Consider the following 16,311-nt stretch of genomic DNA (forward strand, 5'->3'; position numbering starts at 1 on the left):
TTTTACTTTTTGGTTTAGTTTCTTTCGAAATATTTATTTTGAGAGTGCAAGAAAACGCGTAAAAACCTAAAAAAAAAAACAAAAACTATTGTAAAGATCTAGTAGAAATTCGTTAATTTAATTTTCCCCCCCGTAAACAATTTATATATATAACAACTGTTTTACCCTAAAATCCACTCTACTACCACAAACAAACCTCAACCCCCACCATATCAAAACCCCCCTATCCCAACCACCACCCCCCACTACTGCCAACCAATGAGCTATCCTATATTTAGTTGTAGAGACAAGAACAGCAAAAAATAATAATAAAATTCAAACTAAAAATACTTTTAATATTAATATTAAAAAACTACCGAAACCCAATTCAAAAATGAGAGTGCAGGAATACATGTATATATTGGAATGGGCAACAGTTAAATGTATATTTTTATAGTGAATAGTTGTTAACTATATTTTGGTTGCTTTCTAATAACCTTAATACAAATAATGTATCTATATCTTTCAATTTCCCCCCCAAAATCTACTCTATACATGTAGTTCTGTTATTATACTTAGTTTTCTCCCCTGTGCATGCCCATTCAAAACAAAAAAATCTCTCAAAGTGAAACAAAATTTCCAAATCTAACTATAAACAAGAAAACTATAAAGAAAATTTATTAGAATTATGCTATATCTATTTCATGTTTTTGTATGTATTATTATTTTAATTTCAATTCTTTGGGGCAATTGCCTTGATTTTCTCTTGAATGATAAATCTAAGTTTGAGATACGATATAGAACTTGCCACAGATCAACACCTCTCCTACCAAGTATATATATACATATAATTATATATCTATATATATATATATATATTTATATGTATATATAGTTAAGTATTCTATTTTTTTTTTTTTTTTTGTTATTGTTGTTTTGTATTTGTATATTATATGGTAGTAATCCTTCTATCGGAATAGTTATAGTTTTAGGCGAATTGTGTTATTTTTTCCGTTATTTTCTCTCACTCTCTCTCTATCTGTCTTTACTTTTATCGACATTTCGTCTAGTTACGGTTTAGTTTGTATATTATATCGCCATCGGCGTTGCTATTTGCTGTGCCGCATGTTGCATGTTTTTTTCGATGCCTAACTATATTATAAACACACATACTATATATGTATTTGTATACTTACTTACCTCTATATCATATCCTCTCAATTCGAATTTACTTTTACTTTATGTATTTTGTATACTTTATTATGAGTTTTTTCACTTTCATTTTCTTCTATATACATATATATATTTTTACACAAACAATACTTTAGCACTAAGTTGTCTATTTTTAGTTTTATAGAAAATTGCCATAAATTGAAATGATAATAACAATATCATATAATTTGAAATTATAAGAACAAGACGCACACCAAAAGAAAAACCAACTACATACATTCTAGACACACACACACATCCAATTAATTTATTTAAATTTTTTTTTAAACTATTTTCGTTTTCTCTTTACGCTTTACTTTATTTCTTATACATAAACAAAAACTACAATATTACAAAAATCAAAAGCAAACAAGCTTAAACAAAAGCAAAACAAAATACCAAAATCTTAAAACAAAAATTTTTCAAACTATTTTCGTCTTTAATGTTGCAACTTATTGTCTAAGAAATGGTTAAAAACACACACACACACACCCTCACACACACACAGATACATACAAATCAGAATATATACATTGTATCTTCATAACAATAACAAAATTTCTAAATGTCAAAAGAACAAAAAATAACTTACAACTTTTTACAGTTTCATCTTTGTTTTTCAACAATTTATATAGTTAGAGTCCTGTTAAGTCTGTCTGTCTAATTATATGTAAATTTTCGATTATGATCAGTTAGGATCAAAAGATAATCCAGCAATGCGAAACCCGAAGAGAGTCTGTCTAATCTTATATAGTTTATTCGTTCAGAAGTCGAATTTGAAGAATCCAATTGGTTTTTGTAACCAATTCTTTTTAAAAAAGTAGTTCTTGAAACTTTCTTAAAGACAAAATTATGAAGAGATTTTCCTAGTTCTTTTTTAGAGCTTAGAGAAAGAGAGGAGAGAGAAAGAGTTGCAAAATCGAAAATCCTTTCAAAATGTGCATTTTCAAAACGTTTTTAGCAATATTGTAATTAAAAACTAAAAAAGAGTTAACCATTTCGATTTTTACAAATTTTACTCTTCCTAAATTTAGTCTATATCATTCTTGACAATTCTTGTACATTTTAGTGCTACCAAAGTAAGCACTAATGGTCGAAATAGTCAAAGCTTCAAAAAGACAGTCACAGACACTTTCCGTTTTGTCTGAAAGGGTATTTAAGCTTCGGTCTATATCGAAGTTGAAATCAGTAGGTTTCTTATATTGAGTGTATTTCATTGTTTACTAACATTTGTTGCTGACATTTATGATTTAAATATCAGTCTATATAGTTATAAATTGTTGTAATTGTGTTTTTTCGTTATTCTTTTGTCATTTTTTCCCCTCCGTTTCTTTGTTTCATTTTTGTTGTAACTACAAAAAAATTAAAACACTTGTTTTAACGAGCTGCTGTGCTGTAAACTGGACTGATCTGTTTTACTTTAATTGGTTTTCTGTCGAGCTATCTACTAAATGTATTTTCCAATATCTATTTTTTTTGCCTACTTTATCTCTGCATACATATATATGTGTGTGTGTGTGTGTCTGTTTGTTCGTGTGTGTGTGCTTAAGTGATTCTGTGTGTGTGTTATAGTCGTATCAAAATCCTAACAAAAACAAAGAGTAAATCCTCTTTGTCCCAAAAATCAAAAAACAAAAGCGGAAATTAAATTTAAAAACAAAATTTATTGAATTACCTTACAGCTAAAAAATAAGAAGAATAACCAAAAAGAAAAACACCTCCTCACCCTTTACATTTCCCCTCTCACCAAAAACCACGTCAAGCAATCACGACTGCTGAAAACCCCCCAAAAAAAAAGAAAATTAAAACAATAAAAAATCACAAAAAAAAAGAACTGGAATTTGCCAAAGAATATGTAAAATATACCAAAATAAAACAATATTTATTTATACATATATACAAAAAAGAATAATTATTGCTAATTCAATACTTAAATTTGTTGCAACATTGAAGCCCAAAATACATAAATATATTTATTATATTATATGATGAGAAATTGTATTATAAAACAGGTTAAGCCCACAAAAAAAAAAACCGAAAACAGAAAACCAAATGACACAAACATATTTGAGTTTACCTTGTTAATTAATTTATTCATTTTTTTTTTTTGATTAATTTTAATTGAATTTTTTTCTTATTTGACACTTTGTTGTTGATCTTTTCGTTTTGTTGCAAACTATACTCTTATTAATTTGTTATTTTAGCTAAATAGTTAATTAGAGCTCTCCCAAATGTTGTCCTGCTGCTGCCGAACCAAAAACCGTACCGATACCTTAGCTTTTAAGTCCAGCATTCGATTTGTGTTGATTAATTAATTTATTTTTTAATACATATATATACATATATACACATTAAGATGCCACCATAATCTCTTATGATTTTGTACTCCTCCTTAAAAATGAATATGTATGTAATATATATTTTTATATATACTTTTGTTTTCAAATTATTCAATGACCTCCCCAAAACCCACCCCCTGCTCCAACGCCGCTGCTTAGTAAAGCAAGAAATCCATTACATTTATTCCCTGATGTTTAATTTAGTTAATTAGTTTAATTACTTTCGTTATGTTTTGCCACACAAAAACAAAATACATACACGTATACGATATTTATTGCTCAAGTGGAACCGAAACCGAAATTGATAACCGAAATCGAGAAACGAATATTTGACATCAATTGTTTCATTCGTATTTGCCTATGCCTACATACTTATTATTCCATCTTATATACTAGAGAGTCCTGCATGATATATCATAGAAAACGGTCCTGATCTTAATAGTAGATTCAAATAATACTCCAAAAGAATGACTATGAATGAATGTATTATCATTTTTGTTTGTTAGTTCAATTTACCATAAGAAATTAGACTTTTATAACTAGATTATGATAGTTCATTTTTATGCCAGTCAAGTGAAATTTGCAATGGTCTTAAACTATGATTAGATATTACAGAAAAATGAATGGAAAAGTATATAAAATCTTTAGTTTGATATCAGTTTAAAGGGAAGATTAGATATTGAAGGAAAATTAATGGAAAAGTAATCAAAATCTTAGAGCTTCAGAAGTTAATAAAGTCAAGTCCATAAAGTAACGAGTAATAAGTACAGCCCCTCTATAAAGTAGTTAGTTAGAGAAGTGCCGAAACCATGACAATTCATTCTTTTATTTACTTAATTAAGATATCTACATTAAAGTTAAGAGCCCGATAAGAATATCCTTAAAGAGCGATAAGTAAGCCTTAGTAAAGGCTTAGGAGTTCATGCTAGTTTCAAGATATGTTTCTATGTCATATTACGTTTAACAATCTGAGTCAGCTAACTCTTTCATTGAGTTAAATCATGCAGGACTTTTTCTAAAAATATATAACAATATTCGAGTTTGGTTCACACTTAAGTAAATCACAATTAAACACACGTATACCCACACACCATACTGATACAGATATATATATCTACATATATAGTTCGATTGGCGTGCATGGAATGTAAAAGAGGAGAGCGATTACAATCCATGCTTAAGCTCCAGCCACCACCACCACCAAAACCACAACCACTATTACCCTCACCCTTAGTCCGTCTATAGAACCCACAAAAAAAACCACCACCACCCACTATCCCTACAGTGATAACGCCTAATATGACAACAAGCGAAATGTTTGCAGGTCGCGTTAAATGTTTTAACAATGCGAATAAGCATGACGTCGACGGCGACGACGACGCTGACGCTGACGTTGCGGCCGTTGTCAATGATGACGAGGTTGATGTTGATCACGATGAGGATAACATGCCCATGGCCATTCCCATGTCCATTGAAGCGGAAGAATTAGACGGAGATGATGGTCATATGTCGTATCGCCATGTAACGCCAAAATATCGTCGAGCTGTTGTCTATGCCACGCCAACAACGAATAGTGAGTCAGCAGCAGCAGCAACAACAACGGCAGCAACAACAGGGGATATATATATGGATGGCAACTACAATTGTGAATACAAGTGCAAGGAGTTGAATATGCGGGCCATACGCTGTAATCGTCAGCAGCATCATCATCACCATAATCATCATCATCATCCTTCTCAGCAGCAGCATTATCATCATCATCATCAGGGTTATGGCCATTATCCGGCACATCAGGCTCCTTTACATTTGATGAGGCACAGCAGCAACAATTCTCCTGCTGGCGATTGTCCAGCCGAGTCGGCATATTCACCCGCTTCCAATAGTAGCTATAGGGAACACCATCAGCACCACCACCAGCAGGCGCACTTGCGCTATGTCGCATCGCCTCACAACAGCAACAGCAACAACAACAACGAAAACAACTCACCGCATCAACTGGATCTGGGTACTGGACACAGCTATCATGCACCACCCACTCATACACAGACCAGCAACAACAATTCACCGCATTATCAGCCATCAGCTGGAACGGCACCACCTCAACTCCTCAACTCACCGCAGCCCCAAGCTTCCCAAGGCAGCAGCAGCAGCAGCAACGGCGGCAGCAACGGCGGCAGCAACGGCGGCAGCAACTCGGCAGCATCTTCCTCGGCTGCGGCGGCGGCAGCTGCAGCTGCTGCTGCTGCTGCGGCAGCTACCCGCCGAGATCACAACATTGACTATTCGACGCTCTTTGTCCAATTGTCTGGGACACTGCCCACTCTGTATCGCTGTGTCAGCTGTAACAAGATCGTCTCGAATCGTTGGCATCATGCCAACATTCACAGACCTCAGAGTCATGAGTGTCCCGTGTGCGGTCAAAAGTTCACGCGACGTGACAACATGAAGGCCCATTGCAAGATTAAGCATGCGGATATCAAGGATCATTTCTTTAGCCATTATGTACATATGTGATCACTTGTCTAGACAGACAAAGGGCAAGGATTATGATTTATTATAGTCTATCCCCCATCTTAATAATAAACATAAGATAGTTTTTTTTCTTCCTTTCTTCTTCTGCGCTTTGCAATTTTACACAGCAAATCAAATCGAATCGAAATCAAATAATAATTTTAATAATAATAACAACAAACAAAAGGTTTTCAACTTAATCAACAACAACAACAAAAATATATATGAAATACCAAATACGTAATTAAGTTTTAAGCAAAAGATATATATATATATATATGTATGTATATTCTACTCGTAGTTGACTTGAAGACTTTTGATTATTGTTATGAAAAATCATAATGAAACCTTCTAGTAGAGAGATGACACTTTTTATTATTTGATTTACTTATGTACTTAAAGAAAAGAAAATGAAATACCGAGACCAGTACTTAATTATGAACAAAACTTTGACATGAAAGTATTACATTAGAATTCCACTTTGATCCAGTCATTTGAAATTTATTATTTACATATATATATATATATTAACTACATATATATACATAAATATTTATCACTTAACATGTGCTGTAGTAGAAACGTTAAAACTAATTATTGTGTTTTTTTGTTCATATTTTGTGCCATATTAGTAAATTTTCTTAGTAATAAATAATCAAAAACCAAAAAAACGAAATGAAAAGAGATAAAAACAACATTAACAAATGGAGCAGCAGAATGATCAGAACAGATCAACAATATATATTATACATAAGTATGTTTGTGTCATATGAATTTCAATTTCAATTCAAGTTTTCAAATAGTAGCAGCGCACCGAATTTCAATGCCCTTCAAACGAAACAAAAGATCTATTAAATGGGCCCCCCTTTAAAATAAAAATTCAAGGCATTGAAATTTGTTGCGCTCAATTTTGGGCAAAGAGGAAATACAATTAACAGAATTCAAATGAAATATTTTAAGCATCTATCAAATTACTTAAATAATAATGCAATTGTACTTACTACAAAACAAATAGAACAAAACTCAAATCCAACACACACACACACACACCAGACACACACACTCACAGACATACAAAGACTTACTTGAATATGAAATTTAACAACTTTAACTTTACCTACTTAATAAATCTCTTTCAAATCAAATTCCAGTTCTTTTTATTAAATAAAAACACTAAAAAAAGAAAAAAAAATGAAAGAAACTAAACAATTAATCTAAAAAATAAAAACAGTCCCTAATGTAAAAAGAAAAAAATAATAATAATTACTACAAAGCGCACTCCAATTACGGTAAGTTTTGAAAAATTTCTAAGCTCATTTTTAAGCACCAGTTTAAGTTTTTTATTAAGATATGTATTTTCAAGTCGGATATATGTATATATACCTACTATATATCGATATATGTTATTTCTTTTATCAAAAACCAAAAACTTACACAACAAATTTCTATAAATAATTGGAACAAACTGAAAAAATGGGGAAAAAAACAGGAATTGGCCAAATGATTGAAAATTATATTTGTTTTAATTAAACAACACTCTTATTCTATCTATCTATCTGTCTATCTCTCTCTCTCTTTCTCACTCTTTACCTTCCCCCTGGGCTATAAATGTATCTCAAATTTACTCTCTGACTTTCCCTCTGACTCTAACTCTTTTGCTCTTATTTTGTTTTTGTCACTTTTCTATCTTGTTCAGCGGTTTAAATTTGTTTAATTTCATAATAACTATAATAATATTGTTAATAGGCAGGAAGAGGAGGAGGAGGGGTGTTGAAAATCCATATGATGTGTTCCATATATTGATGTTTGATGTGTCTTTTATTGTTTTTATCTTTTAAGTTCTTGTTTTTTTTTTGTGTTGCTGTGCTGCGAAAAAGAAAAAGAAAACAAAAACAAACCCCCAACCATTCGGCTCTCTGCTCTGTGCCATGACTTTTACTATATAATCTTTACAGTTTTTATATTTTCATATTTATATCAATATAAATAAATTTATAAATTTTCTTATTAATACCAAAATAAGCTCCCATTTTTTGCTCTCTTTGCTAAGTACTTCATTCGTATAATCTTATAGCACCACCAAAACAAACCCCCCCACACCACACACTCCCCCCAAAAACACTAATCTACATACAAATAAAAAATATATATATATGGTTTGGTATTCCAATCAATACAATCAATCAATCAATCAATCCAAGGATTGATTGTACTACCAAGACTCACAAACTCATTCCTAATCCATATAGAAAAAAAAAACAGACAACAACAACAAGTATATTGAATAAACTAGTTAAATAAGTAAATTATAATCATCATTGCATATATATAATTCACACGTATATATATGTATGTATATATATGCATAGCAAGTATATGTATATGTATATATATTTATATTATATTGGTTTGGGTTCTCCTTTATATCAGATATATAATTTGTTTTTCGAAAATATCAGCGCAATTCTTGTCCAAACGATATTGTAAATAATTTTCTTTGATAATTAATATCTAAGCACATTTACTTATACATATATATAAAAACAAATTGGTTGATTAATTATATAGACAATTTATTAATATATATATATATAAACATAGATCTATATATATATATTGTTATATCCAAATTTGGTTTAGTCTCTTTGGTCTTTACCCATTCCAATTTTCGTGATCAAATCTTACAATTAACCTTTTTTTTTCTTTTTGACTTATTTTGTTTTTGGGTGTAACAAAATTTTTGCGAGAAACAAAAACAAAGTGTGTTTTGTTTTTTATATATAAATTTTATTTGATTTTACTTAACCCTAAACCCCAAACGCACAACATCTTGCGCCGCCAGTCCCCTCACCCCCTTAAAAAAAACACACACACACTCTCTCTATGCCCCCTGCCCACTATCTTGATCCGTTTCATTATCCTGTCACTCTCGCATATTCTAATATGATATGTAAAAATTGAAATTCCGAAATTCTGAAGAGACAGTTTCATTATAATTTCCTAATTACCAACTTACCAACCTCTATAGCCCGCCCCCTAGCACCCCTCTTCCCCTCCGTCCACATAAAATTTACATTCAAAATGAAAATGAAAACGCAAATTATGAACAAAAAAAAAAAAACAACCATTAAATTATACAGTTTAAGAATTATTATAAAAATGATTTTTCTGTTTTCTGTGAATCACCAACAACAACATTGTTTTTCTCTTCTTTTTTTCTTTGCGCGTTTGACCAAAAATGAAAATAAATATAAAAACAAAACCAATTACAAACAAACCAAACAATCAAATATATATAAAATTAAAAACGAAAAACAAATCCAAAATATGAAATGCAAATCGTATTGCCGTATTATAAAACCTAATTAAATCAATTGCCACAAATCGTCATCGATCATCGTCTAGGCTCAAAAGCCTGGCACATGCGGCTAACATTCGAGCGCCTGTCCGGCGGCTGCAACCTGCATCGCTGCAAGCTGTGTGGCAAGGTCGTCACGCACATACGGAATCACTACCATGTCCACTTCCCTGGCCGCTTCGAGTGTCCACTGTGCCGTGCCACTTATACGCGAAGCGATAACTTGCGCACACATTGCAAATTCAAGCATCCAATGTATAATCCGGATACGCGAAAATTCGACAACCTGATGTCGGCTGGCTCCTCGGTGGGTGGGGCGGCATCCACGCCAACGGCCACACAATTGGCAGCAGCATCGCAAGCAGCAATAGCAGCGGCAGCAGCAGCAGCAGCATTCAATGCAGCACAACAACAACAGCAGCAGCAGCAACAACAACAGCAACAGCATCATCAGCAGCAGCAACAATCACAGCAGCAGCAATCACCACAATCCCAACAACAGCAGCAACTACAGCAACATGCTCACGCCTTGGCCCAGCAACATATGTTGCATCAACAATTGCAGCCACAGCATCATCATCAGCAGCAGCAACACAATGCAACAAGTGAATGATATAGCCAGTACATGGGCTGGAATTATGGCGCCTGGCGCCATGAGGAGATGTCCATAAAGCAGCAGCAGCAGCCGCCACCGCCACCGTCGCATTTTGCCAGCAACTATCAGCCGCATCAACAACATCATCATCAACAGCAGCAGCAGCAACATCAACGCAAGCCCTTTAATTTCTATGCACGCGACTACTACTACCAGCAGCAACATCAACATCAGCAGCAACAGCAGCAGCAGCAACAGGCATCATTTAGCAATGGCAACATCATGAGGCCGAGGCAAACACAAACCATTGTCATTGATGAGAGTGACAATGAATTGGATGAAGATCCACGTGGCATGGCCAATCTTCATCATTATATGGCCCAATTGAAACATGTTGCCCTGGAACAAATGTGCAATAGCAACAGCAATACAACAAATGCCAATCAAATGGACGCTACTACAACTACTACAGCAACTACAACTAATACTAATACTAACATTAATAATAATAACGATAACGCTAATAATAATAATAATATTAATAATGATGGCGATGATCTTCTTGATCATGACGATGATGAATGATGATTAACACATTTAGAGACCACACAAAAAGGCAGCAGGCGTGTGTGCACACCACCATAAACCAATTTGATACTCAAAAAGAAAGAAAGAAAACAAAAACTAAAACTATAACGTTGAAGTTCGTTCTATATCTGCTAGCTATGTATCTATATCTATCAATCTTATCTATCTGCAGAATTAAGTGAAAAAAGTAATCTTTTAAATGTTGACCATGCATTGCAAAATATTATGGTAAGCCAAATTTATTTGTCAATTAACTCTAAATAGGGGATAAAGGTTAATGCATTACGAATATATATAGATACACAAAGATCCCAAGATCCAGAAGAGCTGAAAAAGAGATTCAAGGTTTCAACTAGAATCGCATCGATGTTGTAGTTTTAATTGTAAACAGGGTTTCCCCTCTATCTATTAACCAACCAACAATTTTAAACTAAACAGTTTTTGAATCGAAAAAGCATTCACTAAGCAAAAAGTCAAATATTAATAATCAATTTATAGAATAAATTATAGAATTTTCCTTTACTTCATAAACAAAACTAACAAAATTGTTGCAAGAAAGAAAAACGAAAAAACACACTTAGAAAAAACAAACAAAATATTTGTGCCAAAAAAGAAAACAAAAAACATAAAATTGGTGTTAACTTAAAATTTGGCTGCACATTTTTTTAGCACCTGTTTGTTGTTGCATTTTTAAAACACACACACTTACGCACACACCCACCCATCCCCAACACACACACACACACATACACAGAGAGAGATTAACCTTAACTCTATATAGACACACTCTATTTGATTTGAGAGAGTCAACAAAATGGAAGACATATTCTTTTTAAGGCATAACATTTTCAAAAATTGTAAAATAATATAATAACATTTAAAGTAAAAAGCGTTTAAAAAACAAAATACATCAACTAATTCAATTAGAGACACTTTACAAAAATATTCATACAAATTGTATAAAATATCAAAAAACTATGCGATTTGAATTTGTTGATACTTGGAAGACATGCATCATAGTTAATACAAATTAACACAATCATTAAACAAAAAAATTGAAAAAACAAAACAAAAATGAGACACACAAATTTAATCTAATGTTAATTCATGATACAAAGACAGTTTAACAATTTAAATGAAAGCAAGAGAGGGCAAGCAGTATTCATTTTCTTTAAATAATTCAAATTTCTGAACCGAAAGTTCTATTTGTTACAAAAAAGTCATCTTATATTTAAAATAAGACATCTATAGCTCACATCTAGCAAAAGTTGTAATCAAAATTTTGGAATATAAAGTTATATTTCAAAGATTTAGAATGTTAATCATCTATTCCTTTATTGATCTAACAAGATTTATTTTTTAATAACTTTCATTGAACTATGGTGCTTGATTTCAAAAATCTGCAAGAACAATAGTAAAAATCTATCCTGAAGTTGATACAATTTCTGAAACCTTATTTTAAATCTTGATTTGGATTAAATAAGCCATCAATGTGCTCAATTTCTGACTATAAATGACTCCTATGCTGGGAGAATATGATATCCAGGGCATAATTTCCCTCGATGAGTTGCTTATGGTTCTTTTTGGATTCAGTTTTAACTCCTTTTAGAGTCATATTTATGATCAGACATGGCAGTAGTCTTACATTTTGTTATTGTACTTTATTTTTATAAAGATTTTGATAATATGGAAGAGTCACTTTTGAATCTTTGAGACATCTTTTAATCAATTATGTAAAGGTTAATCAACAAGAGGACCCAATAACGACTCTCTTAAATGAATCTTTGAAATTCTGATTAGGATTATACTGAAGTGAAAAGTAAGAAACATTTTTTTGACTGTAACTACATGACTTCAACAATATATTTGACATATTAATAAAGAATTTTCATTTAGATGTGGAATTAGGTTTCAATTTTGATAAAGAAAATTGGACTTTTGTATCGATATCTTAGAGTAGATGCAAGGTAAACTTTTTAGAAAAGGATTTGAAATTCGTCTATTATTTAATTGCAAGAAATTTTCAACTTCTCATGGTAAAAGCTTAACCCAACATCAGTCATAGCATTAACTAACCGATTTGTAGGGTATTATCGGCCCCATAAACTTGCCCCCTGAGCTCAATTGGTTGCTATTCAAACGATTTTTGTCCTGTCTTTGTATTATAATGTTAATTTATTTATAGTTAACTCTATGATTAAATGAGCGAGATTTGATGAGTGAATGAATATGAATGCACTTGAATTGATTCAATTCGATTCGATTCTTTGTAGATATATACATATACACACACACACACACACACATGGCTAAACTCTATATAATCGATCTTTACCTATCCCCCTTATACTCACACACACACACTTACGTTTGTTCTGTGGTTTTGCATGTGTGTGCGTGTGTGTGTGTGTGTGCGCGTGTGTGTGTGAAAGGGTATGAAAATTGTTGTCATTGGACCACAGGGTGCTAGTGTATTTATTTTATTCTTTTTAGTTTTATTTTCTCTATTCTTTGGAGTTGTTAATTTTGCAATTTAATATTAATTAATATTGATTTCATTAACTTTGTTTAACCACAACTGTATATAAGTTATATATTCAATTAGGTTACATCCTATATATATATAGATACGGATAATTTTCAAATTGTTGTTGTATATATTTGCGCACATGAATTGCCGAAACAGAAATAAGAGGAGAGGAGAAATAATAATAATCATTTATTATTAATATTTATTTGTTCTTACTTTTTAACATTACATATACATATATACATTTATATATATATATATATATATATATATATATGTATGTATATATTTTTACTATACATGCTACATCCAATACTGCCCCCAACTTAATGTTTGTTTAATTTTAACGTTAAAACGAAATTTATCTTTTATATCATGTGATAACTATAGTAAAACTAAAACTAAACAAAACAAAAACAAATAAAAAAAAAAAACAAACTAAAAAACAAAAAAAAAAACATTACAAAATGAAATTATATTATTTAATTTGTGTGGTATGCAAAAATGGTGCTAAATCCAAATATATGTATACATTTTTTTAAAATGCAACAAAACAAACCACAAAATATATGTATATCTAAATAAAGAATACAAGAAAGATCCGATCATACACACACACACACACACACACACACTACACACACACACACAGCTTTTGAACGTATCGTATGTGCAATATGGACTAGTTTTTGGTTTAAGTTGAAAGGATCATAGAAAAAGTAGATGGAAGGAAAATCGTTCGATCGGATCGAGCACTTTTTTGTATTGTATTTGAAATGGAAAAATACTTATATAAATCTAAATACAAAACACTAATAAATGTTAGCATATCACAACTATCAAATATACATCTATCTAAAAATATATAGCTACAATTTGTGTGAGCAGAGCAGAGTTAGATTAAATTTAAAAAAACAAAGAAAGAAGAGAGACAACTTTTCGCTACAATTTCTGTGTCTAATTAAATGCATAATCGACAAAAGTCAAAACAAAAACCACAATTTAAATGTAATAAAATCTTTAAATAACTTGAAAAAAGGCAAAACCAATTCACACACACACACACAGAGACATTTTCACGGGTGTGGCTAGGAAATGGAATCTTTTATTAACTTTTACTTACTTGTAAATTGATTTACCAAAACCATTTAGATCATATAAAATAATATTGAATCGTTTAAATTTGTCAATATTTTCAAGTAAAAAATCTACGTTTCCCACCGCAATATTAATCTCATAAAAAGTCATATTATTCCTTCAAATCTTAAACTTTTGAAGCCAAAAAAAATAAATTTTGAAATTAAATTTTAACACGAATTTATGTCCTTATGAATTGATAATGTTGAAAAGGGCCAAGTTCTTAGCTACACCTATGTACACACACACACACACTCACACAACAGACTCACATACACATATGTATTTATTTAAACAGCAAATTTTAAGTTCATTTATGTCAAATTTTTCTTTCAACTCTTTTTTTTTAATGTTTTCCTTTCTTTTATACATTATTTCTGTTTAACCGAAAAGTTGATAATGTTTATTATTCTAAATATTTGAAAATGTGCTAAATAGTTTAATTTTCAATATTTTAAACATTAGTTTAAATTTCATAAATATAGTTTTTAATTGTGTATTAATAATAAAAAAAAGAAAACAAATGCAATACAAACTATTTTTAATTGTCTATTTATAAAAAGTAAAGAGAACAGTTTTAGTTTAAAAAACAAATACAAAAACGAAAAATTAAAGAATAAAATTAATTTAATTTAAGAGCTAAGCAAATTGAGAAGCATCAAAACCATCAAATACTTGCAGCATTTGTTACAATTTATATACATATATATATGTATATATATATATATTATATAAAATAAATAATATTATATTATATTTTAAAGGATTTTTTAATAAACATTCTTGAAAAGAATTACTAAACTCAAAAAAAAAAAGAAAAAACAATAAAATAAAATAAAATAAAAAGTATTTAAAAAGCATAATAAGAACTGGCCCAACAAACGAAAGGACAATTAATTAATTAATTACAACAACAACAACAAAATTGCAAATCTAATCTAATATATTTTGATGGAAAAAGAACAAAAAACAAATACAACAACAACAACAACTACGACTACAAAAACTAAATGGTGATCACTTTATTTGCTTTATTTCTTCTTTGACCTTTGTGCCGTTTTTTGAATTGTGCTTCTCAAAGATCTTTGCTATATATATATATATCTACACACACACACACACACACACACACACACACACATCTAGAAATGTGTCAAAGGGTGCCCCATAGAACTGCAAACATACACACACACACACACACATACACCTCTGCATAGTTTAAACATTTTATTTACTTATTATTGTTGTTCATGAGATCAAATTTTCAACTCTCGGCCCAATTTCCTGTTTTTTTCCCTATTTTTTAAACATTTTACTACATATATATTTATTTATGTTTATATGATTTATTTTAGATGACATTTTAAATGGTTTTAAGTTTAGTTTGTTAAAGAAAAATTATGAAACTACGATTTTTCGCACAAATCAGTTACACCCAAAAAAAAAAAAAAAAACCAACAACAAAGAGAAAATATGAAATTATTAAGTTATAGGCAAATAATGTACAACTTTTTTTTAATACACTTCACAAGACAAGCAAGGATAAATCGTTTGCATATAACAATTTATACAGATATTTATACATACCTACATATATCCCTTTATCATCTCGATGTTTTCAAAGTGTCCGTTCATATTTTACTACTTTAAAAAGTTATTAAACTTTTAAAGATCTAAAGAGTTTAAGATATTCAAGATTTGGTTCATTCCTTTTTCATATTTCTCTTAAACTTTGGTATTTAAAAAGAATTTACTGAACGAACTGTGAACTCCATAATTATAGTATTGAAATTTAAAAGAAACCCTGTGAAATGTATTCAAACTTTGGCTTGGTCAAAGTTAATTCCAGGACATAAGTTTTCATTTCTGTGACCTAAAAACAAAATATGATAATACATATATGTATGTATCGTCAGTATATGTATATATTATTAAAGTAAAATATTTTATGTATGTAAAACCTAATCATAATTTGTTGCCGCTGATTGTGACTAATTTTTATTATTTATTGCCGTTAAACTTCTTTCAAAATCAAAAGTCAAATGTATGTAGAAGTTCAGGG

General features: G+C 30.6%; 1 protein-coding gene across 3 annotated transcripts in view; it reads left to right on the top strand.

Annotated features, from left to right (window-relative positions):
* LOC6651205 (sex determination protein fruitless) overlaps positions 1 to 6,140 on the top strand; it is a 150,967-nt gene extending 144,827 nt beyond the window's left edge. For all 3 annotated transcript variants that reach the window (XM_023179990.2, XM_023179991.2, XM_023179993.2), the window contains one exon: positions 4,855 to 6,140. In XM_023179990.2, the coding sequence (XP_023035758.1) occupies positions 4,855 to 6,044 (1,190 nt within the window). In that variant the 3' untranslated portion in view covers positions 6,045 to 6,140. The remainder of the gene's footprint in view (positions 1 to 4,854) is intronic.
* Positions 6,141 to 16,311: the final 10,171 nt, after the last annotated feature.

This window comes from Drosophila willistoni, chromosome 3R, assembly GCF_018902025.1.
Source record: "Drosophila willistoni isolate 14030-0811.24 chromosome 3R, UCI_dwil_1.1, whole genome shotgun sequence".
NCBI classification, from domain to species: Eukaryota; Metazoa; Arthropoda; class Insecta; order Diptera; family Drosophilidae; genus Drosophila; species Drosophila willistoni.